The 11,599-nt window shown below is 39.3% G+C and overlaps 1 protein-coding gene across 2 annotated transcripts; it reads left to right on the plus strand.

Annotated features, from left to right (window-relative positions):
• Window positions 1-211: 211 nt before the first annotated feature.
• Window positions 212-8,716, plus strand: slc4a1a (solute carrier family 4 member 1a (Diego blood group)). 2 transcript variants are annotated; one of them, XM_040044448.1, is made up of 21 exons: window positions 212-374; window positions 1,423-1,499; window positions 1,622-1,677; window positions 2,659-2,765; window positions 2,857-2,903; window positions 2,985-3,150; window positions 3,236-3,371; window positions 3,448-3,517; window positions 3,626-3,668; window positions 3,764-3,948; window positions 4,064-4,271; window positions 4,521-4,724; window positions 4,829-4,977; window positions 5,071-5,265; window positions 5,386-5,631; window positions 5,731-5,820; window positions 6,261-6,427; window positions 6,534-6,775; window positions 6,859-7,028; window positions 7,461-7,634; window positions 7,726-8,716. In XM_040044448.1, exons 2-21 carry the CDS (start codon window positions 1,473-1,475, stop codon window positions 7,768-7,770), a joined length of 2,727 nt encoding a protein of 908 aa, XP_039900382.1. In that variant the 5' UTR covers window positions 212-374; window positions 1,423-1,472; the 3' UTR covers window positions 7,771-8,716. The 2 variants fall into 2 exon arrangements, with proteins under 2 accessions (XP_039900382.1, XP_039900371.1); XM_040044437.1 differs by having other exon boundaries at window positions 213-354.
• The last annotated feature ends 2,883 nt before the right edge of the window (window positions 8,717-11,599 follow it).

Raw genomic sequence — 11,599 nt, forward strand, 5'->3', positions numbered from 1 at the left:
GTGCAGCTTGCTGTTTCATGCTGTCCCTGTCCAGACTTGGTTCATGCTGAGAGGGCGGATCGTCCAAATTAGGGTTGGGATATCCCTATGTCAAGGTGTCTAAGGCTGATAGCCATGTTTGTCTCTATCACCCCCCACCCATTCCTTGCCAGGTTGCCCCAACAGCCAACCAGAGGACCAGGAGGGTACTGCACCTCTTACGGTCGACGTAGTTTCATATGGGTGTTCCCGCTACTCTAGTTTTCTTGCTGTATTTGTCTTTTCGCTTGTTCTGGCTCATTTTGTCGCCGGGCTTGTCGAAGCTGACAGAACGGCTCGGCCTGTGATCGGCCTATTTCCTCTGCTGGAAACCAGGTAGGAGTACCTGTGTACAGGTAGGGGTGTTACCTCCTGTTGTAGGGTTCAGACACACTTTTTAGCATTAATGATCCACAGGGAAGGGGTCAAACAGGATGGATATCGGAATGTACTCCAGTAGGAACATAGAGTCAAGCTTTTTATGTTTCTGACATGTTTGTAAGAAGTTTAGAGTGAAATTAATTCATTTGCTTGAGTAATTTTCTGGTAATCTTGTTAAAGAAAAAAATTGTTGTTTATATTTGTTGCTTTATTTTTCAGCTTTTTGTTGTTAATTTGAATGCATGATAGAACATGCATGAAATGTTTAGATTTTTATTATTGTTTAAAATATATATTACTTGCTTATTCTGACTATATGTTTAATAATCTGCATATTTTCAGTGCCGGGAAAAATATCTTTATCAGCAAATGACAACGCCTTCTTAAGACTTAAACTAACTAATGTCATTTGTTCCAAGAATTGCAAAGTTATTATTCTGATCAGATATAGAGTAGATGTGTAATATGAAGGCTTTATTTTTCTACTTTTTTAGGTGTCCAACAACAAATATTTTCAGTTGCCATTTATACCAAAAGTGCAAGACTTGTACGTTTGTTTGAAAACTTGACATACACTACACTCAAATAATTTACAGTTAGATTTATAATATTTTTCTATAATTTATGGTTCAATACCAAATAGTCCAAAATTTGAAAATTATTACTGTAGTGCTGTTGAGGATAAGAGATGTGTCTTGTTGAAGGGTGTAACCCAGAGATAAGACTCTGTAGGGCCTTTTTTTTCAGCTGTAACGTTGTTCATATTCTTAACGGCTGATTGATTATCTGCCCTCAGCTGCAACTCTGCTGACGAACGAGGATGATATATGATGGATTCCTCATTGAAACTCCCTAAAAAAGATCAAAGCAGGTTTTACTGTGATCATTTAGGGAATCAAAGTATGCCAGAAATCCCAACAGATAAAACACCTGTCTTGCACTTAGTCCATAGTGAGGTGTTGTTATTTCTTATTAGTTATCCCATGTGTTTTTAATTATATGTTCATTCATCCTCTGCCTTAGGGAATGCATGAAAGTATCTGAAAACTGGGAGGACAGATAAGCCAACATCCATGGAAAACAACTTAACTTTTGAGGAGGTTGTTTGTTTTGTGATTTTACATCCATCCATTCATCCATCTAAAATCTATGTCACTTTTTTTTTAATCCATTTTCATCCAGCTGTTTCAATGACTTCTTTTACAACTTTGCTCATATCTAGGGCAGTGACATGTCGTATGAAGACAATGGCTCAGCCTTCCCTTCTCCAGTGATGCTGTGAGTTCCTCCTGGCGTCGTTAAGCAAAACTGCAGTCCATGTTTATGTTGAAATTGTGGTGTCTCTGATAAGATAAGTGGGTCCTGCCCTGCCCTCAAATGAGAATGAGCATACTCTTGCCCCAACAACTTCCTCCATGACTGTATTTAGGTTAAGTTCTAATCAAACTATTTTGTCTGTTAAGTTTCCATCACAAAGTTAGGCTATGAGGCTTTTAGGCTCTTTTGGCTAATTGTTTAGGTTTTCAGATATAGCAATAGCAGTAGTCAGCTGCATTAAGTGAAAACACCCACATTTACTTGATCGCAGTTTAGCAACAGAATAGCACATAAACTTAATGATGCTTATCAGATGATCAGAAAAATATCAAAAAGAGACATTTGTATATTGCGAGATACCTTCTGGGTGTAATACATGGGCAGCTGCTTACAATTATAGTGCCTGCCTAACAGCGTGTTGGGCTGCTCTCAATAGCCATAGTTTACAATTATGTTTGATTTGAGTCATGTAGGAAAGAGAGGTCTGGATGCCTCTTACAAAAGCTCGCACACTGACAAATGTTTAATTATCATGAATTCCGGGTAGCAGAGGTAGTTTAAGTTTATAGGTCAGCAATGAGATACACAGCCAATCATCGTTACGCTACAAAGCAGCTAACAAATTAGTTGAGCAAGCCTGCCATCTTGTGGCCATTTTCAGAATGACACTAATGACAGACTAACTGTGTGAGTGGTTTGACTGATTTAATCAAGGAAAGATATTTACTTTGCTAAATGCAATCACTGACTTCAAAGTTAATCTCTCTAAAAACACAGATAAGGCAATGTAATTTTTTTTATTTATATCTAATCACAGATCAACTGCTTGCTTGTCTTTACGACTTGCCTGTAAGACTTGATGTGATGTCAGAAGGTGTTTTTGAGCAGAATTCATGATGATCCCTGATCTTAAATAGTGTTTTCCTTTGGTGCTATCACTAGGACCATACCAGGTCAGAGTGATGACTTTGACCTTGAAAGGGGGAGGGAGGAGGTGGAAGAGGATGAGCCACCTCCGAAGCCCATCGTCATTCCCACCAATTCAGAGGGTAAAATCTTCTTAAAGTCTGTGTTTTCTCTGTGTTGTGGTTTCATTTTATATACCTACGTACAAATCACACCTCTGTCTTTTTATTTCAGCTTTTCTGAACCTGAATACCAATGCCACAACAAGAGGGGATGCCCAAGTTAGTTTACAGTTTTTAGTGTTTCAAATCCATTATTAAAATTCACCAATGAAATGAACTAATCACACTGAATTATCATAGGCCTATGTGGAGCTGAATGAGCTCGAGGGAAACATCTGGCAGGAGACTGGCCGCTGGGTGGGCTACGAGGAAAACTTTAACCAGGCCACAGGAAAATGGGGTCCTTCTCATGTCTCCTATCTCACTTTTACCAGCCTGCTCCACGTCCGCAAGGCCATGAGTACAGGTGAGTATGGAGCTTAACGTGTACACAAATCACTGTTTATATCTGAATAAAATCAAACTTTAAAACCTGTGTTACATTTCCCCAGGTGCTATTATCCTTGACATGAATGCCAGCAATCTGTCTGCTGTGGTTGAGAAAATGGTTGATGAAATGCTGAACAAGGATGTGATCCGTTCCAGTGATCACAGTGACCTGATGAGAGTTCTCCTGATGAAACGCAGGTAACCCATACAACATATTTCTTTTGCAAGATGCCAAATTCTTAAACATGACTGCTCATTTGATTTGTCCTTCCAGTCAAACTGAGGGACCTGTGGTCACTCCCTTTGGTGATATTCAGATGCAGACCTTTTCTGTCACGAAAAAGGTACAAATTTGGGGGGAGGTTATGCAGATTATTATATGTGTATTTATTTATTTATTGTCAGTGAAGCAGAGTTTACATGTTTTACTACTTTACTTGTTCTCTCTGCAGAGAGACAGCTCTGACAATGTAGAGGCTTCAATTGTCCTCTCAGGTATGCCTAACTTTTTCTGATTTCCCATTCATTTATCTTCAGTTTTTGTACCTAGTTCTGGAACAGATATATCAAAATGTGCGTGTTTCTCACAGGTGAACTGGACTTCCTGCAGAAACCAGCGGTGGCCTTCGCCAGGCTGAGTGACTCTGTAGTGATGGAGTCTGTCCTGGAGTCTTCTATCCCCGTTCGCTTCATATTTCTGTTGGTGGGCCCCGGCCACAGTGGAGTCAACTACAGCGAAAGCGGTCGTGCCATGGGTGCTCTGCTGGCCGACTGGGTGAGCAAGAAGAGGAAACATGCCTCTGTAGAAATTGCGCAGTTTAATCAAAATAAAGGACACCTCATTTGTTTGGTTTCAGGTGAATAAAAACTTATATCTGTCTCTATGTCAGGTGTTCTGCCTGGAAGCTCACTTGGCTCAGACTTCAAAAGAGATCACAGATGCCATCGCTGACTTCATGGACTGCAGCATTGTGATTCCACCCACTCAGATCCAAGATAAGGCAATGCTGGAGCCGGTGATTGACTTCCAGAAAAAACTCTTGAGTGACAGACTCCGTTCCACTGACCCCCGTCTTACCTTTGGAGAAAGGGTGAAAGGTCAGCATACAACTAAAATAAGAAGCTCCTATTTGGCGTTTAAAAAGAGATATCTACAACACCTACAACAGCAAAATGAGCCAATGAGGTTTGGGGAGTAATATGAAACTCCTTTAGATTTAATTTATTGTACACAGTAACAGAAAAAGAAAAGATGGACACAAAAAAACTAAAAGAATCTCGTGCATAAGGAAGAACTGAAGGATTTTGGCAGTAAATAAAATGTATTTGATTTGTTTGTTTCTCTAGCTCTGCAACCTCCACCGGGGCCGAAGGAGGATCCTCTAGTCCGAACGGGCTATCCTTTTGGTGGCATGGTGAAGGATATCAAGCGCCGTTACCGCCACTACATCAGCGACTTCACAGATGCTGTGAACCCTCAGGTTCTTGCTGCCGTCATCTTTATTTACTTCGCTGCCCTTTCTCCAGCCATCACCTTCGGAGGGCTTCTAGGTAAAAGAGAGCGACATAGAGAGAAATGTGTGATTTTGCATTCTTAACTCGTTTTAGAAATTTTCTTTGTTTCATTAACATTCATCCTTATTGTGTGCACCCAGCTGACAAAACGGAAAAAATGATGGGCGTGTCAGAGCTTATGATCTCCACTGCCGTCCAGGGTGTCTTCTTCTGTTTAATTGCCGCCCAGCCAGTGCTTGTCATCGGCTTTTCCGGACCATTGCTGGTGTTTGAGGAAGCTTTTTTCGTTGTATGTAAAAGTTGTTGCATGTTAGAACTCAAAAACTCAAGTTTCTTAAAGGCTACTTTTAAAACTTCCTTTCCTTTTTTCCTTTTTTAACAGTTCTGCAAGATGCAGGGTATTGAGTACATCGTAGGCCGCATATGGGTGGGTATGTGGCTGATAGTGATCGTGGTTCTCATCGTGGCAATGGAGGGCAGTTTCCTGGTCCGATACATTTCCCGCTTCACCCAAGAAATCTTCTCCATCCTCATCTCTCTCATCTTCATCTACGAGACCTTCAATAAGCTCTTTAAGGTTTAATTTGATTTCTCTAACTGTCTTATTTGCTTTATCTTCTTGTACTTTCTCATAATTTCGTTGTACATGTACAATGACTATAAAGGTCTATTCTATTCTATTCCTTCTCTTTTTCAGATCTTCAAAACCCATCCTTTGATCCTGAACTATGACCATCTGAATGATACACTGGACAATCCTTTCCACCCAGTCATGACGGAGCATGTTGAGGTTCATCCAGATGGAAATGTAACAGTTAAGAAGGTTGAAATTGAAAGGGCATACCCCAACACTGCCCTGCTCTCTATGTGCCTGATGTTTGGCTGCTTCTTCATTGCATACTTCTTCCGTCAATTTAAGAATGGCCATTTCTTTCCTGGCTGGGTAAGATCAAGTCTTGAACAGAGAAGTTTTCCAACTCAACACTTTATTTAGATGCTGAGAATCTGACCTTTTTGTGTCCTTTGCTCTCTTTCTTACTAGCTTCGTCGTTTGATTGGAGATTTCGGAGTCCCCATTGCTATTTTCTTCATGATTGCAGTAGATATCAGCATTGAAGATGCTTACACTCAGGTGAGTGTTGTGGAAATGAGCATATAAAAATAGTTATTTAAAAAGTATCCATGTCTTTGTGTGCAAATAATCACAAGCCAAATACATATTTGACACGCTCAGTGTTTCTAACCCAGTTACACCTATATGGTGATCAGGTGCAGAGCTTTTAAACATTCCCTAAATTAGATGGAAATGTGCCTTTCTTGAGATCAGTTAGAGCTGTGTCTACATTCAAAGACAAATCAAAACCCTTTCTAATGTCACATGTTTAGCATTCTTAAACTTATCTTTTTTAAACTAACCCTTAGAGAGAAAGCAAGATAACTTGCCCCCTCCACGTCTGTCCCATTAGCATGAATTTTCTGAATCCAACCAGTTCTCAAAATGTATGATGGAAGTCCAAAGAATCTACCTTTAACTGTCTTTCTAATTAGCATCATCACTCTGTCTTCTCATAGAAACTGGTTGTGCCAAAAGGTATTGAAGTGACTAACCCCACGGTGAGGGGATGGTTTATCAATCCCATGGGAGAAAAGAAGCCTTTCCCCGGCTGGATGATAGGTGCCAGCTGTATACCTGCAGTGCTTGTCTTCATCCTCATCTTCCTTGAGTCCCAAATTACTACGTGAGTGACACTTTAAACGAATGCAATATTAGTTTGTGTGATTTCAACTACTTAAAAAGAAAATATTTAAGAAATCTCTGTTTTCAATGTTCTCTGTGAATCCCAGGCTGATTGTGAGCAAAGCGGAAAGGAAAATGATAAAAGGGTCAGGTTTCCACTGGGACCTTCTCATCCTGGTCACCATGGGAGGAATCGCATCTATCTTTGGAGTCCCTTGGCTGAGTGCTGCCACTGTGCGATCTGTCACCCACGCCAATGCTCTCACTGTCATGTCTAAGGGCCCCAAACCAGAGATAGAGAAAGTGATTGAGCAGAGGGTCAGCGGCATGATTGTGGCCATCATGATTGGTAGGTGCTGCCATCTACAGCAATGATGCAGGCACTTCAGAGTCAGAGTAAATAAACATTTTACCTCTCATGCCAATTTTCAGGAGTTTCTATTTACATGGAGCCTATTCTGAAGATGATTCCAATGACAGCCTTGTTTGGCATCTTCCTCTATATGGGTATCACTTCTCTAAATGGAATCCAGATGTGGGACAGGATCCTTCTGCTCATTACTCCCAAGAAATACCATCCCCCTGATGCCTATGCCACCAGGGTATCTATTCAGGACAATACAGTTTATTTTACACTAATCAGCTAATCACAAATAATTTGCATGCAGTACACCTTTATGTTTTGAAGCTAACTCACTGTGTTAGACAGTTTCCCTCAGAGCACAAAAAGTATTTAGTATCGTTTACAATTTTTAATCTATTTGCTATTTTTTGCATGTCTTTGTAGCTTTGTGCCTCACATTTGTGTCTTCTGTTGTATCTTTGTGATCATTTTTTACCTTGCTTTCATTTTTGCTCACTTTCCCAGACCTGTTAACGGTACTTTCAAAAACAGCCAATGGTTCACAGCTCCTTGCATTAGATTATGTATCCCATCCTGCTTTTTCTTATATATCCAAGTCTAATGGTGTAATAATTACCATATAGCTTGTCAATTAGTGCATTTCTCACTCTTGTTTTTGTCATTTGTACAGGTGAGTACCATGCGAATGCATCTGTTCACTCTGATCCAGCTCGTGTGCCTGGGTGTACTTTGGGCGGTGAAGATGAGCAGCTTCTCTCTGGCTCTGCCTTTTGTTCTCATTCTTACCGTTCCTCTGCGCATGTTCATGACTGGCAGGCTCTTCTCTGCCATGGAAATGAAATGTGTAAGTGCTTATCTATATTTTTCAGATGTAGCTCTTCGTGTCATTTCATATGTACATTTCCTTGTTGTAACCTGATCTGCATGTGTTGCAGCTGGACGCTGATGACGCCAAAGTGACATTTGAGGAGGATGAGTAGGATGGATCCATACTGCCACAAACATCACCATACCGTTCATAGTCACATTTTATTTAGTGATGCCACTTCTTTGCAGATTCAAACTGTTCCATTATTGTTTGTCTTTAAAGGGCATTACCTGACATTTATTAATATATGACTTCTGCATCTAAATTTGTGTTTGCAACCATAACAGACAACCAAAATGTATTCAATTTCATCATCGAGACCTATCAGGTATTACTAATTAATATTTTGAGGTTTTAGGATTTCAAAAATGTTTTTTAAGGTATAAGTGGCTGTTTATGTACTTAGATACAGAGTGGCATTTTCTCTCAGGGAAAAATGAATGAATGAATTTTGAAAATAAGAGATATTTTCCCCTGAGATGTTAGATAGATCCATTTATATATAACAGTGTTATTTTCTTTTAGTGCTCAATTACAGCATGGCTTTAATATTACAACAATGCAGTTAAATTGTAGTTCTGCCTATGTTATAATAATGTAATTTCACCTTACTTTAAGCTAAGGAAAGCTGATGTCAGCTCTTCAGATGCGCACAAAATAATTAATTTTGTGAGACTATAATGTGCCTTTTGTCCATAGTGTATCAGATTATTCAGAAAAGTGTGAAGTTGTTTCTGAAGTTTTCCCATTTACTTTGTGTATTCTTTATGCAACAGTTTAGACTTTTTTTGTTCAGTTGGCCTATATAGAATATAAATGCACTGCTTGTGTGTAAGTGTTTAAATGCTTTGTGATTTTAAATGAGATGTGCAGTGCAGGTAGATAGTTGAAGCTGAGATCTTATTGTTTGTATTGATTGTTATACTGATGACATAATCAGGTAAAACTCTGTATACATTTTCCTTGTCGTGCATTTTATGTTGCCCATCACATTTGTGTGCAAAACACTGTACATGCTTTGGATTTAATTTTATTAAAAAATAAAGACAACCTTAAAACGCATGTTTTCATTAACGCATTAAGTAACACAATATGTCACATCACATGTCAACAGTTTGTCATTATTTTTACCCTGCAAGAAAGAGGAGAGGGCGTGAGGAGCATGTCTGCCACTCAGCTTCATGCTGCCTTCAATGATATCAGGAAACTTCAAAGTCCTGCTGCTCTGGAAGACAAGGGGGGCCTATTCTTACTTATTATTAGCCTGAACTATGATAATAACACAGAGGGGATCATTAAACGGAATACTGTTTTCTTTCTCAGACTAGTAAAACATGTTTAGCTGAATGACATGTCACATAATATATAGATACACAACATACAAAACCGTGAAGTTGTAAAATATGCCCTTTGTTATGTATTTTTTATTTCATGATGTCACTTTTTAATAATGTTTCTAATATTCAGTCAAGACAAACATAGTTGGATTTTCCTATTCCTTAAATAGTGCAACTGCTTTGAGGCAAACTGAACTGCGACACAAATAGTTAAAATCCTTTGGGGAAAATGATCACGGCAGGAAAGGGGTAAATTGCTTGTTCTGAGCAAGGGCGTAGATTTGGCATGGACGGAAGGGACATGTCCCCACCAATATCCAGCAATTATTCAATTGTCCCCACCAATAATTTAATCTCTTCGAGTAAAGAAAAACAAACCCGATAAAAAGAAAAAAACGATCCGTCAACGTCTCATTCAGCCAGCGGTGCAGAAAGAGTTAAATTACGTTCTCTACTGGAGTCCTGCCTCATGTGACAAATATGGCCAATGTGATTGGCTGTGCCTTTCAGGGAGCTCTGTTTAGTTTTAGCAGCTGCAAGCCTGCGCTGCGAGGACCTGCAAGGAGGAGAGGAGGATGGCAGCAAAAAGGAAGAACGTGGATATAAAAAAGTATTTCGGAAACTAACTGCACAACAGGCAGCACTATTAGTTATCTCAGTCTCCCAGAGTAGCATTTCTAATTTTGATTGAAACTGTCAGAGAAAACGGCAGCCTCGAGCAAGCCAGGATACTAGTTTACAGAGGCTGTAAACATTTTATGTCTAACATTAAAATGTTGGTGACACAATAATTTCTTCCTAATGGCACTGACATATTCATAGGGTTAATTTTTGAGACAAAATATCATGAGGTAGTCGTGATTTTGCAAATATTCCACCTTGGAGTGCAGTTTGCACAAAGTGTTTTAAAAATGCACTCATCCTACAAAAATTACTGATGAGTCAAGATCTGCACAAATTGACAGAAACACTGAAGCAGCTACACATTTTATTCTTATTGTCATGTATGTCCTATTTGTCAGGTGATAGAGTAATGGTGATACAAGAATCACAGGTGAAATTGGATGATGACTTGGTGGTTCATTACTGTATTTGAAGCACATGTATGACTGCATGTATTTGGAACGTCTCACTGTTATTCATCAGGTGACAGAGGCAGCTCTGCCATGTTGTAGCTCGGACAGAGGTGAAGAGGCGAGGTCACAGGTGACTGACTGATGATTTGGTGCTATAGATTAACTAGTATTTATTATCATGACAATTAGGCTGCTGATGTAAATTGATTAATTAGTGTATATTTGACAAAGAATCTGAATTGACATGTCTCACTTTTTATATGGCACGAATCCATGTGTTATTTTATCAGGTAGCAATATGTCCTAGTGCAGTCAGAGGGGAAGAGCCAGGGCCAAAGGTGAGGCACATCAAGCACACAATAATAATTTTAATCTGAGGATAAAACACATGTACTGAGGCTGAAAGAAGCTTCAGTGCTCTCAGAAGACTAAAAAGATGGCTAAGGTCCACCAGGAGAGACTGGACAGTATAGATGTAAAAAAAATATGCCAGCAGTTTATCTCAGTTAACGAGAGGAGAAGGCATGTGTTTGGCTCCTTCACGTAGTCCACATTGAGTTGTTGTGTGGGGCACCAGTAGCCCATGTCTGTTGCTGTAACAGTAGTTCATGTTTAGAATAAAAAAAATCCCAGCTCACTGATTTGATAGGGGCAATATTGTGCCTAAATTGTTGCATAATTTTGCTGAGGGATCTTTTGTGGTAATCTTAGATGAAGTAGTTTTATGGACAAAAACCACCAGGTCATTCAGTGTTCCCTTAGTGCTAATGTGTTAGAGATGTTGGTGTACTACAACTGAACTAATGTTGTTAAGTCCTTAAAGTCATATTCTTTTATTGTCATGACTGTATTTGAAGCTATTTTTATGTTTGTATGATACCTGATTTATATGGAATATGGCTGAAGTAAACTAAAGCCTAAAATACTTAGTCATTTGTTTAATAGTAATTTAACATTATATAATTCACATATAAAACTATGAACTGTAATTTTAAATGGTTTAAAAGCATGCAGAATAGCATATGTAGGCAAGTATATTTCTCCTTTTTTAAATCAAGAAGCAAAGACAAAAAGGAAAAAAAGAAACAGGGCAGGGTTCAGTGGTTGAATCATCCGTCCCCACCAATGCCAAAACCAAATCTACGCCCTTGGTTCTGAGTCTTACATTTTTAAAAACTTTCATTACACACTGCTAAGTCCCCTGCCTCTTTACAATGAGTTTTGTTTGTTTTCTATAGGTAATGTGACATTTCGTAAAGTTAAGATCAGCTCTATGTGACTTATTCATTCAAGCATGTCTTCATTTGTCTGAACATGCAAAGATACCCATTTTTCCTACACCATGGGAACGCAACACGGTTTAACAAGGCCGAGGGCCTGAAAGTCATTTGTTTTCCCTGAATCGGACTGCCTGGATTGGATGGCCGGGGGTTCCGCCCACAAACACACAAGGTGGAGTTGAAAAGCAAAACATGCTGTACCAAAATGAAGCTGTCAAACAGCCGCTTACAATATACAAAAAAGAGGT

This window comes from Simochromis diagramma, unplaced genomic scaffold, assembly GCF_900408965.1.
Source record: "Simochromis diagramma unplaced genomic scaffold, fSimDia1.1 OVJJ01000321.1, whole genome shotgun sequence".
NCBI lineage: Eukaryota > Metazoa > Chordata > Actinopteri > Cichliformes > Cichlidae > Simochromis > Simochromis diagramma.

What these genes read in the sequence shown, in the direction of transcription:
- slc4a1a (XM_040044448.1), top strand. Translation starts at nt 1,473, where the DNA reads ATGGAAAACAACTTAACTTTTGAGGAG. An exon ending in CCTTCAATAAGCTCTTTAAG is followed by an intron (nt 5,266 to 5,385) that starts GTTTAATTTGAT and finishes TCTCTTTTTCAG; the next exon opens with ATCTTCAAAACCCATCCTTT. An exon ending in CTGATGCCTATGCCACCAGG is followed by an intron (nt 7,029 to 7,460) that starts GTATCTATTCAG and finishes TCATTTGTACAG; the next exon opens with GTGAGTACCATGCGAATGCA.